Below are 14,013 nucleotides of genomic sequence, written 5' to 3'. Positions count from 1 at the left end.
AATGTTGCATGGTCACTTTAGGAATGAAATTTATGAAATATTAAATTTCATATTATAGCATAATGATTTTATTTCATCATCCAAAATGTATGTATCCTGCCATGTTTCAGAAGATACAAATCCTCTGCTTTCTGCTGAACAATTTCTGAAACAAAAATAATGGTAAAGCATCAGGAGTGTGAAGGTAGAAGAGAGGTGTGGGAAATGGACCAGATGGAAGATGGCAAGAATAAACAATAGTCAAGTAAATGCATCATGATGTGCACAGTTGAATACATTGGCGGTCTCTTTAGGAAGCAGCTGGCTTCAGTCGCAGCAGCTGCAGGTTTGAATTCTGTCATTAATAGCAATAGCCAACATTGTGATTTGTAATCATTATACCTCCAACTGCTGTGGCATTAGTGATATTTATATGTTTTGTATTCAGAATTTAATTTGAGTCTTTTGTTTTATTATGTTCAATAACCATCCAAAGGTATTTTAACTATATTTAAAAAGGGAAAACGTGATGCTGCAATCAGAACTTGTGTAATCATTTTAGTTTCATTTTTCACCCATTTTCCTTGTCTTTGTTGATTCTGTTGAATTGTACTGTTGAGTACAAGAGGATAATAGATGATTGCAGGATGTGTTAAAGCCACTGAGCAGATGCTGCCGTTTCAATACCAGACCCCATCCAGATCATTGGCTTTCAAGTTGCAGGAAAATGTGTAGCATGGGACAAATATTGCATAAATTCAGTTTAACTGCCAACACAGCAGATAGGAGTTTTCCTTTATCAAATTATATCAAAAGACACGAGTTGGTAGCAGACCTGTGGGCATGACTTTGTAAAAAAGAAAAAAATAGGGGGGGGGGGAAGAGATGTAACTACAGCAAGGAAACAGCTTCAAGCCAGGGACCAAGCAGGAATAATTAGCAGTGTTGAAGTCATTAACCAGTCTGGGAAAGCGCCGGCCTTAGGTCTAAAGGCCTGTGGTACCAAAGACAGAAACAAATCCTTCCTCCGCTGCAAGATGTGAAAAATGATTTGGGTGCACTCTTCAGTGAGATTATGTTCCCATTAATTATCTGACCAAAGAAAGAAAGAAGGAGCTATGAAAATACATCTACAGTAATAATCCTAAATCCCACTGGACTTCCCCAATTTTGGGGATTTTGCGTCCTTGTAAAAGAATCATGTTCCTTAGGATTTGTTTTCCGCTGTCTCCAGGTCAGAGAAGTAATCATTACTGACAGATACTATCCAACTCTAAACACTAAATAATTTAATCTTATTTAAACATAATCCTGTGTGAGCAGTGTCAAGAGGAAAGGGGAGTGACTGTGGGATGCAGCTGATGAGCCAATATTCAAATCACTCACTTTGGCACTTTTGTTTATCATGTCACTGTTTCACCTATTTGCCATAATAAGCCACCTGACTTTAGTGCACTCTATCATGCATGGTAAACTATAATATGCAGGCGGTTGCAACAGAAAGCTACAACTCTGTGATTGAAAAGTTGAGTGGAAGGCTGTTAAACACAGATCGTAATTTTTGTTTCTTGTCTGATGTGATTTGTTTATCATTTACAGTTGAATTTATGGTTCCTCAACTCAAAAAAATGCAAGTTCTGTATACTGAACGCTGTTCCAAGGATTATAATAAAGATTATTTATAACCTTTGCCCTTGCTCAGACTCTTGGTATTTCTTGAAGTTGACTAACAAAAGTCTCCAGTGAATTATGCATTTGGTTATTTTGATGTTTGTTCAATTTGATGTCCCACAAACAAAGCAAGGGCACCGAACACTTTATCCATGACCAGCTTGATACTTTCTAGTTCGCATTTTTCAAGAATTAATGCTTGACTGATGTGGTGTTTTACATCAGTATTAACTGATTCTGGTGTAATCTTTTCAACAAAGAAGTTCCAATTAATAGCTTGACTGTTGTTTCATGTCAGCTTCAAATCGAAGTGCATAGAATTGTTATAATTATTTTAACTTTTAGAATGAGTCAAATGGTAAGAGGAGAGGGTTTTATTTGTTTTTAAAAAGCTCAGCAGGATGTAAATATCGTGAAGAACCAGAAAAATCAATATGACTTCCGCATTCCCATTGCCATTATACTGATGATTGCAAGAGCAGTAATTCTGGGCAAACGCAATGCAGCATGATGAGCATCAAGGCAGCTGCTTCCACAAATGTAGGCTACATGTGTATGTAGCAGACCCTTTTTTTTTATTATTTGGAATCAAACTGAATTTGTCTGAAAACATGAATAGGACATGTTAGGGCCGGAAACTAGGACTCAGACTGTAGAGACATTGTGGGTGAGGAAGAAATATGAAAATAAATTAGGGCGTAGCAGCAGGGGGAACAGAAGAAGTCACTGGGGGGAAATTAAAACATCAAAGAAATATGGATTATGTGTTTTTTTAACTGAACTTCCAGCTGTTTTCTGTTTAGTTACATTCAGACTCATGTCCCATATGGTCTAACTGATGTCTCAATTTCCATTTAGAGACATGTAGGAAACATTTTGTTCAAACCCTATTTTTCCCCATGAGAGATTAGGTTGCAGACAACAGGGACCCCTGCTGGCAAGAAATGTGCATGATTGTTCCTTAAAATAATGCAGGAATATTTTAGTCTATGATTTATATGACACAGTGCTTTTGCAGTTGTGTATGAACATTACATAGAGCAGGTTCTTAAACACCCAGAACTACATTTTCACACAGTGTGCTTTGTTTATACTGTGCTTAGCCTACTGGTTAAAATTGTCTGAGCAGGAAGAGCTGGCAGAGATATGAATGGACCAGTTTTTCTGGCTGCCTGTGCAACAGTGTTGTCATTTCTTAGAAAAAAGATGACCGTCTTTCTGTAGAAAATAGTTTAAGTTCTGCCAAAGCTGCAGCCAGCTCCCAGTGATGCAATAAGCATAGAAAAGAAGGAGAGTCATGAAGCTGTTAAAGATCTGGTCCAGTGCTGGAGGGTAAAGTTTATCAAGTTCACTCCAAGTCTGATGACTTAGACGTAAGCGTTAAAAAAGCTTAAAAAGCTGAAATAGCCTAAATAAATATATGAATAAATAGAAATTGCACGTCATTTTTCAAATGAAAATTATGTAATCTGTATCAACTCAGTCTTACTAGCAATCTAGTTATTGCTGTCAGTTTTTATCTTTAGGCACATGTGTTCATGTGCAAATAATATGCAGACGTAGCCTATAGCTACATTCATTTGCTTTTGGTTTTTGAATGATCAAAAGGGTATAGACTGAAGCTGTTGATCTTATGGGCTATGTGCCTAAACCCTGAATATATTATGGATTAATCAAAATTAAGAACTCCAGGCCCTCCTGTCAATTTGTGTCAGAGACCTTAAGACCAATGTGGGTAAAATGCTTTTGTTTTTAATAGTAAACCCACTGGATCATGGCTATTACGTTTATGTAGAACTTATTTTCCTATAATTTTATTTTATTTATTTATTTATTTATTTATTGTCTGTTTGTCTCGATAGTTGTTTGCTTTGTCTGTAAATGTTGTTACCTTAATTGTTAAAGATCAGATGCTCTCAGTTTCATTGTTCATCCCTCGTCTTTTCCGTGTTGGTTTTCCGATTTCCGGTCGTCACACCGAGACTCATCTTGCTCTTTGTTTCGTCTTTGACGTGGACCGGCATTTTCCCACAACACCCCGCTGCTGCTGCTGCTGCTGCTGCCGTTGCTGCCGTTGCTCTCACAGATGACGAAAATGGCGGACAACGCATCGTCGGTAGGTTCTCGAAAGATGCTAATTTATTTTAGAGACGTTGACTCGTCCCTAGGTGTAAACTGGCATATTGTTGTTCTACAGGTTGAGATCGTCGAGGGCTGTCGCCTACCGGTTCTCCGTAAAAACCAAGAACACGAGGACGAATGGCGTAAGTATTGTCCGCTTGTTTTTCCCGTGCTAAGCTAATGCTAAGCTAATGCTAATGCTGGCGGAGCTCAGCTGTTGTGATCGGGCTCCCCGGCCTCCGGTTAAAGCACCGTAAACATCACACTCACAGCCTGGGCTCATGCAGGTGTACACGGTGGATGACTTTAATTTGACTGCTAACTAAGACAGTGTTAGATTCAGAAAGAGGCTTACCAGCTTTACTCCTGGGGGTCGTTTTGATAAAATAATACAGTTTATTGGGAGCGACGAGGTGAAATACATGTGACACCTCACTGTTGTTTACAAAAAGACTCGGGTAGATATTCAAGGGAAATAGCTGTCTGTGTGAATGTGAATACAGACTGGCTTACTTATAAATGTCAAGTTCAGGTCTGAAATCTTCGTGGTTGACTCTCTTGTTTTCATTTCATGTATTTATTTACACAAGTTTCTCTCGTGTGTAGTGATGTTGAGATAACATCGGAACAATAGTGCATGAAAACAGTTGCACACTGAATTGAAGTGGTTTGAAATGACTGTCTTAAATTGTGTTGTCGTACTACCCATGCATAATATCTAAGTTAACTAAGTTATACAGAAGTGGTGGGTGTCATATGGGTCTGCTATTATCTTGGCAAAATGATGAAGTGAGCCTGAGAGGTTTGGGAGTGGAAAAACTGCCTCAGATATATTTCCCTACAATGCAAATAGCGGTTTTAGCTGTTTCTGCACCTAATGTGATGAGATTTTGAATATTATCTGATTTAAATATGAATGATCCATGAAGCCAAATACAAAGATATTGAAACCCTTTTGGTCATTGTTATAATATTTATCGTGAAATGGTATAGACTGTTACAATCAGTATTTTTTGCTCTGAGAAAAGCATGAACTTGGTTTTACTCAAAGTTGTTGACAGCATTTTAATGAGCAATAAAAGAGAGGTATAGGTCTTTCATAGCAAAATGTGTAGAGTTAGAAAACAATACAGTCAGTTACAATTGGTTGGTTTTATTTTTCTAACTGACACACATAGCGCCATTTTACTTTTCTTCACATGGCATCATAACAGACTACTATTGTGACATTTAATCCTTAAATTTGGTGGTGAAGTATTTGTGTCTGTATGAATATGGAAAAAAAGAGATGTTCCCAGTAAGAATTTATTTATTTAAGTGATTTTGCAGGTTAGATCAGAGAAATGACTCTCCACCTTTACACAATGTAAAAGGGTCAATGACGTGATGCAACCCAATGTCAAATTGTGTATCTGGTACTTTTTCATAAAAATCTGACTACCGGTATACACAGTCGCACATTATTTGGCCAGAAAGAAGCAGTGTTTTTAGGATATGTCCTGATCAGTATTGCCCTTACCATTTCAATGTCATGTTTTCAGATGAAGGTATTTTTTTTATAGGTACACTTAAATCCACTGTAGGTGGATAAAATATTTAATATTTATTATTCTTTTGTGGTTACACCCTTTGATATTTTCAGGGGCATTCATCAGTCTTAGTTTTGTTAAAAAGTAACAAATCTGATCCATGCTTTTAAATTTTTTTAAAGATATTTCTTAATTGCTCATCTTTCCAGCCCTTATTTGTCACTGACCCAAAAACTGAACATCAAATTCTTCAAATCACTGTTTACTCTCTGAGATGTCAGAAGATTGTTGAAAAATTGCCATCAAAATTTTGTAGAGCTGACCCAAGACTTGGGGCAACTTAAATTGTCCAAGCAACAGTCTGAAACCCAAAATATTGTTGAGCATGATGGTGAAGACATGATGTTGATGACCTGTCTCCCTTTCATACAGCACTGGCTGAGATTCTGAGTGTGAAAGAAGTCTCTTCCAGAAAGCTCTACTATGTCCACTACATCGACTGTGAGTATAATACGTGATCATCTTGGTTGTCTTTCTGAGTTTAACTGTTGAAGTCACTGTGTGGGCTGAATAATGCATCATAGCAAATGTGAGTTTGTGTAAAATTTCTTGTGTTTCTAGTCAACAAGCGTCTGGATGAGTGGGTCACGTCCGACAGACTGGACCTGAAGAAGCTGCAGTTCCCTAAGAAAGAAGCTAAAACCCCGACCAAGAACGGTCTTCCAGGCTCCCGTCCCAGTTCACCAGAGAGAGAAGTGGTGAGGTTACATGTTACACCACCAAACGTTTCCTCTCAGACCCCCAAACATAACAACAATGAGGTTTGTCTGAATTATTTCACCATGGTTAAAGCAGAATTTTATACAATGAGTCAACATTTTAGATCCCAAGGTCATTTCACAGCTAAAACAATAACTTAGTCATTTTGAAAGATGGCTTTAGGTCATACTGAATATTATGTTGTTGTAGTTTTTTTAGGTGAATGACATAGGTGTTATATTGGGTAGCCAGGCTTTATTACTGTGATATGGATTTTTCCCAGTGTCATAAATTTGAACAAACAAGACCTTTCACTTTTTTTACTGGAAAAATGAACGTATTACTGCCTCTCAATATGTTTTTTCTTCTTCTTTTTTACATTGTACCCAGCCTCAACACTTTACTTAATTATTTTTGAAAACACATTTTAGGGATGGGTGCTATAGGGTTTCTAATTTTTAAGAAGTATTCGTATTGTCTGTTTTCATTCCTCTTTTTTTTTTCCATTCACATTTCGTCAAATTTCCTGCACAGAAATTGTTTATTTCATCGACGTGTTTGTTATTATTTGAGACATTACTTAGCGTGTGTGTACACTGAGTACTTATTGGTTATATAGTATTGTCCCAAGGGTTAACATGAATGTGAGTTAACCCTTTCCTTCTCTTCCTTTCCGTTCAATTCAGAGGAAGAGTCTAGATCTCAACCAATCTGCCACAACTCCCTCCAGAGGCAAAACCCTCCCCACACCGGTACAACTTGAATTCAACCCATTCCAGAAATGACTGAGGCCTTGTTTAGACCTGGTGTTAACATGCATCTTGTATGATCATACAGCTGTCGGGCCATGCTGAACTGCATGGAAATCCAGATATAAACAACCATGACACAATAAAAGAAGAAGATGATCCAGTCGTGCAGATCAAATCTGGAAGTGATTTAACACACAATGTATCCAAATGTATGGCAGGTGTACGTACTGGAGTTGTCAAGCCTCATTTCAACCTCAAATCTTTAAAGGTAGCTGGCATGTTTTTTTCTGTGTTGTAATCTCTTGTGTGGTACTGCTGAAGATTGATGATTTGATGATCTTGAATTATCTTGAATTAGCAAATGTATAACTATCAAATGAAATGGCACAGCTGAGATAAAAGGGAAAGGTGATGGTGTGTGCCAGCTAGCATTTTATTATGGGGAAAAGTAAAACACTTTTTAATTATTTTGAAGACTGTTTTTTTTTTCTCAGCTACAATGCAACTCAGTGCAGTTGTAGCTGACGTGTCCAATGCATCTTAATACCATGTTTAAATGGGGGTGTAGTTTACATTGGACTGGTTTAACCTGGCTCTTTATCAGTGAACAAACTCTAGGTGATATTAAGATGGCACTTCTCTATGAACTAAGACTAGAGCACCCAGCTTTTAGAGTTACATTGGTTCTAAATTTACCAAATAGAAATTGTTGTTTGAAGACAAAAATTCAGATTTCAGTGACGTGTTGGTCTGTGTGTGTGTGTGTGTGGTTTGAGCAGCATGTTTAACACTGTTGTCTGCTGCAGAAAAGGAAAGTAGAGCCCGTCCCCTTGGCGACTCAGGTACCCCCGGCCACCCCCGTGCCCTCCCTGCCAAGTTCAGCTGAAGCCTCTCAGGCGTCTGTTTTTCCTGCTGTGAGGGAGACCAACACCTTTAAGTCCCGTGAAGACCATGACCAGCTCGCTTCACTCACAACAGTAAAGAACATCCTTTTTAAAAAATTATTCTTAAATGTTTGAATTTATGTCTTGTATAATTGGTGTGTGTCTAATTTCTTATGTTTGTGTAGCAGCAGAACGGCACCGCTCGACGACTCATCCCCGCTCAGCCAGGGAGGAAGAGGAAAGCTAACTGTGGAGGAGCTGATGAGGTCTGTAGCTTCACTCTGATTCTGCTTCTACACTCTGGATGTTATTTTCTCATTACAAATGTCAATGTTATTTTTAGTTTTGATTAGTTTTGCTTTACCCACTTTCACTTTGAGCCATGGCAGCTAACTCATAGCATTCACTTATTCAACAGGGGACAAAGTCATTTAAAGGGCATTTCCAGTCGTAATCAATGTTTACCTCAGATATCAGGTCACCTATGATCAGTTAATTTCATGCCATCCATACTCCCAACTGCAGCGTGTGGATGTTTATATTTGTTTTTGTTCAAGAATCTATTGTTTTTTCACTGTTCATTAATGGGCTCCGGACTAATTTTCAAATTGTTCTGTGGTCGCAAGTAACAGTATCATTTAAATTTTAAAATTGGCTTTACAAATAAATTAAATCAAAATTCTGACTTGTTGCTCTCCGGGTCAGAGAACAAAAAACAGTAGAGGGACTCTCATAGAAACAAATTATTTTTCTTTTTTTCATAGAAACGAATGAGGGACGTACACTCTGAGCCGGAAAGGAACAATGCGGAAGCTGCGGTACGTGTAAATTTTGCTCTGATGTTCAAAACTTGCAGATCAGAGTTGGAACCAAGTCCATCAAGCCACTGACCCATCAGCAGCTCAACTGTTTTACTGAATGAAGCCGTTGCTGCAGCTGAACAACGTTCGTACATCATCTCAGTTGACAGTGGCTGCAGAGTTTGTCGTATAAAACAAAGACGTCTGTCAAACTCACTTTAAATAATTGATCTAATTAGTCTTTTCCTCACGCTTCATTCATCATGTGTCATTATTATCTACTGATGAACCCATCCTGAAATGTACCACAACTACTCATGATACACTGAAGTGCTTTCAGTCTGCCCCTTTAACCAAACTGTTCAGTGTAAACAAGAATCATTTTATTCCCCTCTTTAGTTTCTAAAAGCCTGTGTTTTTGTGTCTTTTTCTGCCAGATGATAAAGGTTTTGCAGTATAACAAACCTCAAAGTGCCAGTGTCTTTCTACCACCACCAGAGGTTTGTTTTATTTCCTATTATTGCCAATTGATTGTGTGTTGTTGTCCAAATTCAACTGTTCCTTTGTGGGTCCAATAAAACAGAGGTGCTGCTTACCTCTGACCCAAGTTTAGTCCTTTTGATAACATAATCAACCATTTTTATAGTGATATAAATTATTCATCAAAGTATAAATTAATAAATTACAACATAAGGTGCTTAATTTGATCACACAGATTTTGGTTTAAAATAAAATAGCTACGGCAGGAGTGGTTAATGTGTTTAATGTCCACGTTGTTTACTGCTAGGATTCTCAGGACAGTTCGGATGGCATCCCAACCGCTCCCCGCATGACGGGCAGTCTGGTGTCCGACCGCAGCCATGACGACATCGTCACCCGGATGAAGAACATCGAGTGTATAGAGCTAGGACGCCACAGGTTAAAACCCTGGTACTTCTCGCCGTACCCACAGGAGCTCACCACGTTGCCCATCCTCTACCTCTGTGAATTCTGCCTCAAGTACCTCAAAAGCCTCAAGTGTCTCCAGAGGCATTTGGTAAGAAAGAAGCACCAGTGTGTCACCACCAGCTGAAGCTGAAGATGTTGTTCTGCATAGATATTTCTCATCCTCTTGTGTCTATCATCATCTTTGACAGACAAAGTGTAACCTGAGACATCCTCCAGGCAACGAGATCTACCGCAAAGGCACCATCTCATTTTTTGAGATTGACGGCAGGAAAAACAAAGTCAGTAATATGGATATTTTTTCTCCAAACATTAACTGTTTTTTATTTAGTTTTGATTGATATTTATTCCTGGTTTTATTTTTCCAGACTTACTCCCAGAACCTATGTTTACTTGCAAAGTGTTTCCTGGATCACAAAACCTTGTACTATGACACGGACCCTTTCCTCTTCTATGTAATGACGGAGTACGACTCCAAAGGCTTCCACATAGTGGGCTACTTCTCCAAGGTACACACAGTATACAATAACATGGTACAGTGTGTATGTACACTTCACTGATAGCGACAAAACCAAACTCAGTTTCATTTTCTATTTGCAGGAAAAAGAGTCGACTGAAGATTACAACGTGGCCTGCATCCTGACTCTGCCTCCGTACCAGCGGAGAGGATACGGCAAACTGCTCATTGAGTTCAGTAAGTGTGGTTGTTGCTCATGTCCAATAGATATTAGTACGTTTGACACATTTTCTCTTCCTTGTCTACTTCACCTGTGCTAATTATCTGCTCACGTTGCTTGTTTGTCAGGTTATGAGCTGTCCAAGGTCGAAGGGAAGACGGGAACTCCAGAGAAGCCGCTCTCTGATCTCGGTCTTTTGTCCTATCGCTCCTACTGGTCCCAGACCATCTTGGAAATTCTCATGGACCTTAAACCTGACAATGGAGAGAGGCCGCAGATTACCATCAAGTATGTTGGCATTTTATTTTAATCTTTAACGCTCAACTCAACAGTTATTTCCAGTGCAGGAATTTGATAGTTTGTTCATTCTTCATTTGACTTTTCTCTCTCCTTCCCTCAGTGAGATCAGCGAGATCACAAGTGTAAAGAAAGAAGATGTCATTTCAACACTTCAGTACCTCAATCTGATAAACTATTACAAGGTGAGAAACAGACGCTGCCTGCAAACGGCTCTTCATTTTATGATTTGATCTAAAATTGCTTCCAAGTGTCTTCATTTAAAATAAAAAAAGGATAAAAGTTGGCAACTAAAGAAAATGTGATCCATGAAGTCTTAACATTGAGTTTACCCTGAGAGAGGAAGCTCAGTTTTTATTTGAAGACATTAACACAATCATTCATTATTCACCAGACTTGCATTTCCTTAATGGATGATAAAATGGTGAAATCTTACGATGCCTTATGCAGTTAATGCCACAGCCAGTGACGAAACATACCCAGTGGTTATTAGAAGATGGACTAAATATAATACTGGTCATATTTATGAAAAAGCTCCCAACCACAATCACACCTGAACAAATTCTCATGCACCCCACTGAATCATAAAATCCTTATGTATAATTTACAATATATTATAATAATGCTTTCTGCAGTGCAGGAACTTGAACTCAGTGGTCACATCTCACTGAATTTGTTTTCTGGAACTTATTCAGCACTTACAACAGTACTGTGGGCCTAAAATGATTTTTTTTTTTAATCAAAGGCCATTGAGATGCATTCAAACGGCAGATGTGATGTAACATGTTTAAAGCCGTACTCTGTTGATCGGTTTTAAATAAATGATTCTGGGGTAAATGATTTTGAAAATAGACAGATGTAAGACACAATTAAAAGAATTTGACTTCTTTGATGGTAAAGTGGTCGAGGATGAAATGTTATTTTGAAACTTCAATCAGTTTTAATCTGGTCTGTGCTGTAGAGAATGTGAAATGACTGTGTCTTGTCTCTTGGACCCAGGGTCAGTACATCCTGACTCTTTCAGAGGACATTGTGGACGGGCATGAAAGAGCAATGCAGAAGAGACACTTGCGCATAGATCCTAAATGCCTTCACTTCACACCCAAAGACTGGAGCAAGAGGGGCAAGTGGTAGAGGCCCAGCCTGGTTCACAGGACACACACCCCTCCCTCCCCCAACTGCCAGATCGCACACTTGAAGCAAGCAGTGGATTTGATAAAGATTTTTGTCTCATCAAGAACCTCAACAACCTTTTTGAAACCAGACCCAAACAAAGAACATGAATTGTCACGAGAAGCAGACGCTTTTATTGTGAATATGCATCATATATTGTGAATATTAAAAAAGAAACACACAAACAAAGGAGGAGGACAAAAGAGAGACAGCGATGCCACAAAGAATCCCTCAGAAACAAACACACTTTCTACTGTGAGAAAGAGGTTTATGACCAAACGGTGTGTTCAAAGTGAGATATGGTGTCTGTCTAGTTGTGTAGATTAAAGCCTGAAATAGCAAATGTACAGACGACCTAAAGAAAAGAAGATGGGGGGTTTTTTAGATTTAAAAAATGACTTTTTTCATTTTTTCTTGGTAAGAACAAAAAAGGATATTTATTGTCCTTATATTCAAAAAGGAAGTTTTCCATTTCTACTTTGGCCACCACAAACATATCTGTGTGTCTTCTTGTCCACACTCTTTGTCTCTTCCACAAGAACTACAAGTAAAATGTTGTCATCACACTTATTTATGTATAACAGAAATCACTGTAGCTTTCTTACAATTTGTATTTAAGAAACTCAAGTTGATGGAAAATGCCTGAGATAACAATAAGACAACTGATCAGTGTCTGAACAACACTCCAAAATTTTTGTTTCCACTTTCTACTTTTTTGAGTGTTAACAGAGAAATATACGTGGAATAAAAATATATCAGCCGTGTTGTGGAGGTTAGATAGCCTGTCCATACAAATTCTCGTGTCTACATACAGATAGTATTTTATCTGTTTATTGTGATTCTCCCAGAGTGCCTGAATTTTAATGTCTCATTTGACAAGGAGAGCAGAAATGTGCAAGAAGTTCCCTGCTATCGGCTTCAGGTTATTTGTAGCGACTCGAGGTGAAATATGGCTCACTTATTTAAGTGTAAATATATTTAAATAAACACTCAAAACTATCTGGATGCAGACAAAAATTTAAATAAACTAGACATCAATACCTGCAGCTGCAAGAACCAACGTGGTCAGTGTGTGTATGTGTGTGTTAACATTTTACAGTAGTCGCACTGCTTTTCATTTCTGTATATTTTTAATAGAAGTGTTTATGCTCTTTGTGATCATTCAGGTGAATATTTCTTTTTCTCAGATCACACCCTTTCATGATCATCTGTACACAACGTGCAATGAGACAAATCAATTCTCCCAGTTAAACATGTTTCCTGTAACTGTACATACTGAAGCTGATTGTAAAAAAACAAAACAAAAACAAAAAAGACAGAAGCCATGTTGAACTGTTAGAGGAATGTAAATTTTGTGTACAGTTGTCTTTCTTTTTTTACTTAATGTAAACAGGCCTCACAATATTAACAGAAGACCTAAATGTTGATATCTTACTTTCATTTTGTGTTTTTTTTATGTTTACATGTCACAAAGGATGTTGAATTTAGCTGGTTGAAATTATTTAGTATACCTTTATGTGAAACACAGTCGAGAGTATGATTTGAACATTTGATATAAAAACCTTGTCGAATTGATTAAAAAAGAAAAATCATAAAACCACTTAAAGTTTTCAATTTATGAATTTCAAAATGAAACTCACCCCTACGGTGGCCCCAAGAGCTCAATACACTGCAACTTTACAAGAGACACAAAGGCACAAGAATCTCAGAAACAGCTTTATCAATTTCACAACATCTACAGATACACAAACATGCTGCAAAAACAACACAATACACAAGTGTTTTCATGGACACAAAGAGGTGACATGCTAACTGTTATATTGACTTCACCAAACAAACTCACCTCATTTTCAAACATCATGAACAGGTCAAGACGCCCTGAACAAAGCCAGACCCACAGTCCCTCACTTGTTTGTGTCCCTGGAAACTCTTCTCTTGTGTTGTGAGTTTTTGCAGCACAAATGTGTTTTGCATACACTATTAAGTTGATGAAATTGTTTTCTGAATGAGTAGCTTGTTTGTGTCTTTGTGTTTTCTTAAGTTGCAGAGCATTGAGCTCAAAGGGTCTCAGCACCACCCTCTTCATAGACACATGCTGAAGATACAGTTACAACAATCGTCAGAGCACTGGTGAAGTGTAATTAAATTTGTAAAAATAGAAACAATTGATGATCTGGAAATTGCTTATGGGTGACTCGTCAAACTTAGGTTGAACTCCTCTTTACAAAAACAAAAAAGTATTTTTACAGAGGCAAAAATCACTGCAATATAATTCATAACATTACATGTGGCCAGCCAGAAATACTGTCACGTTGAACTGTAGTTTCACAGAGTTTATACAGCCTTTTTCCACCAGGGGGCAGCATTACACGTTTCCTTTCCTGTGTGTGCGAGATAAATTCAGACCACAGGCTGAAATCGGGCAT

The 14,013-nt window shown here is 38.0% G+C and overlaps 1 protein-coding gene across 2 annotated transcripts; it reads left to right on the top strand.

Moving 5' to 3' along the window:
• The first annotated feature begins 3,709 nt into the window (after positions 1-3,709).
• LOC310997076 (histone acetyltransferase KAT5-like) lies at positions 3,710-13,105 on the top strand. Of its 2 annotated transcripts, none has more exons than XM_083986663.1 (17): positions 3,710-3,766; positions 3,848-3,914; positions 5,733-5,801; positions 5,922-6,058; positions 6,746-6,811; positions 6,897-7,079; positions 7,618-7,788; positions 7,881-7,961; positions 8,460-8,513; positions 8,933-8,995; positions 9,283-9,531; positions 9,632-9,721; positions 9,809-9,949; positions 10,041-10,134; positions 10,246-10,405; positions 10,518-10,599; positions 11,414-13,105. In XM_083986663.1, the coding sequence occupies exons 1-17, from the start codon at positions 3,737-3,739 to the stop codon at positions 11,546-11,548; spliced, it is 1,872 nt and encodes a 623-aa protein (XP_083842789.1). In that variant the 5' UTR covers positions 3,710-3,736; the 3' UTR covers positions 11,549-13,105. The 2 variants fall into 2 exon arrangements, with proteins under 2 accessions (XP_083842789.1, XP_083842788.1); XM_083986662.1 differs by having other exon boundaries at positions 5,922-6,121.
• The last annotated feature ends 908 nt before the right edge of the window (positions 13,106-14,013 follow it).

The sequence above is a fragment of the Trachurus trachurus genome (assembly GCF_905171665.1).
Source record: "Trachurus trachurus genome assembly, chromosome: 14".
Taxonomy (NCBI): domain Eukaryota; kingdom Metazoa; phylum Chordata; class Actinopteri; order Carangiformes; family Carangidae; genus Trachurus; species Trachurus trachurus.
The sequence above is the reverse complement of the archived record's forward strand: the minus strand, read 5'-3'. Positions and strand labels throughout refer to the sequence as shown.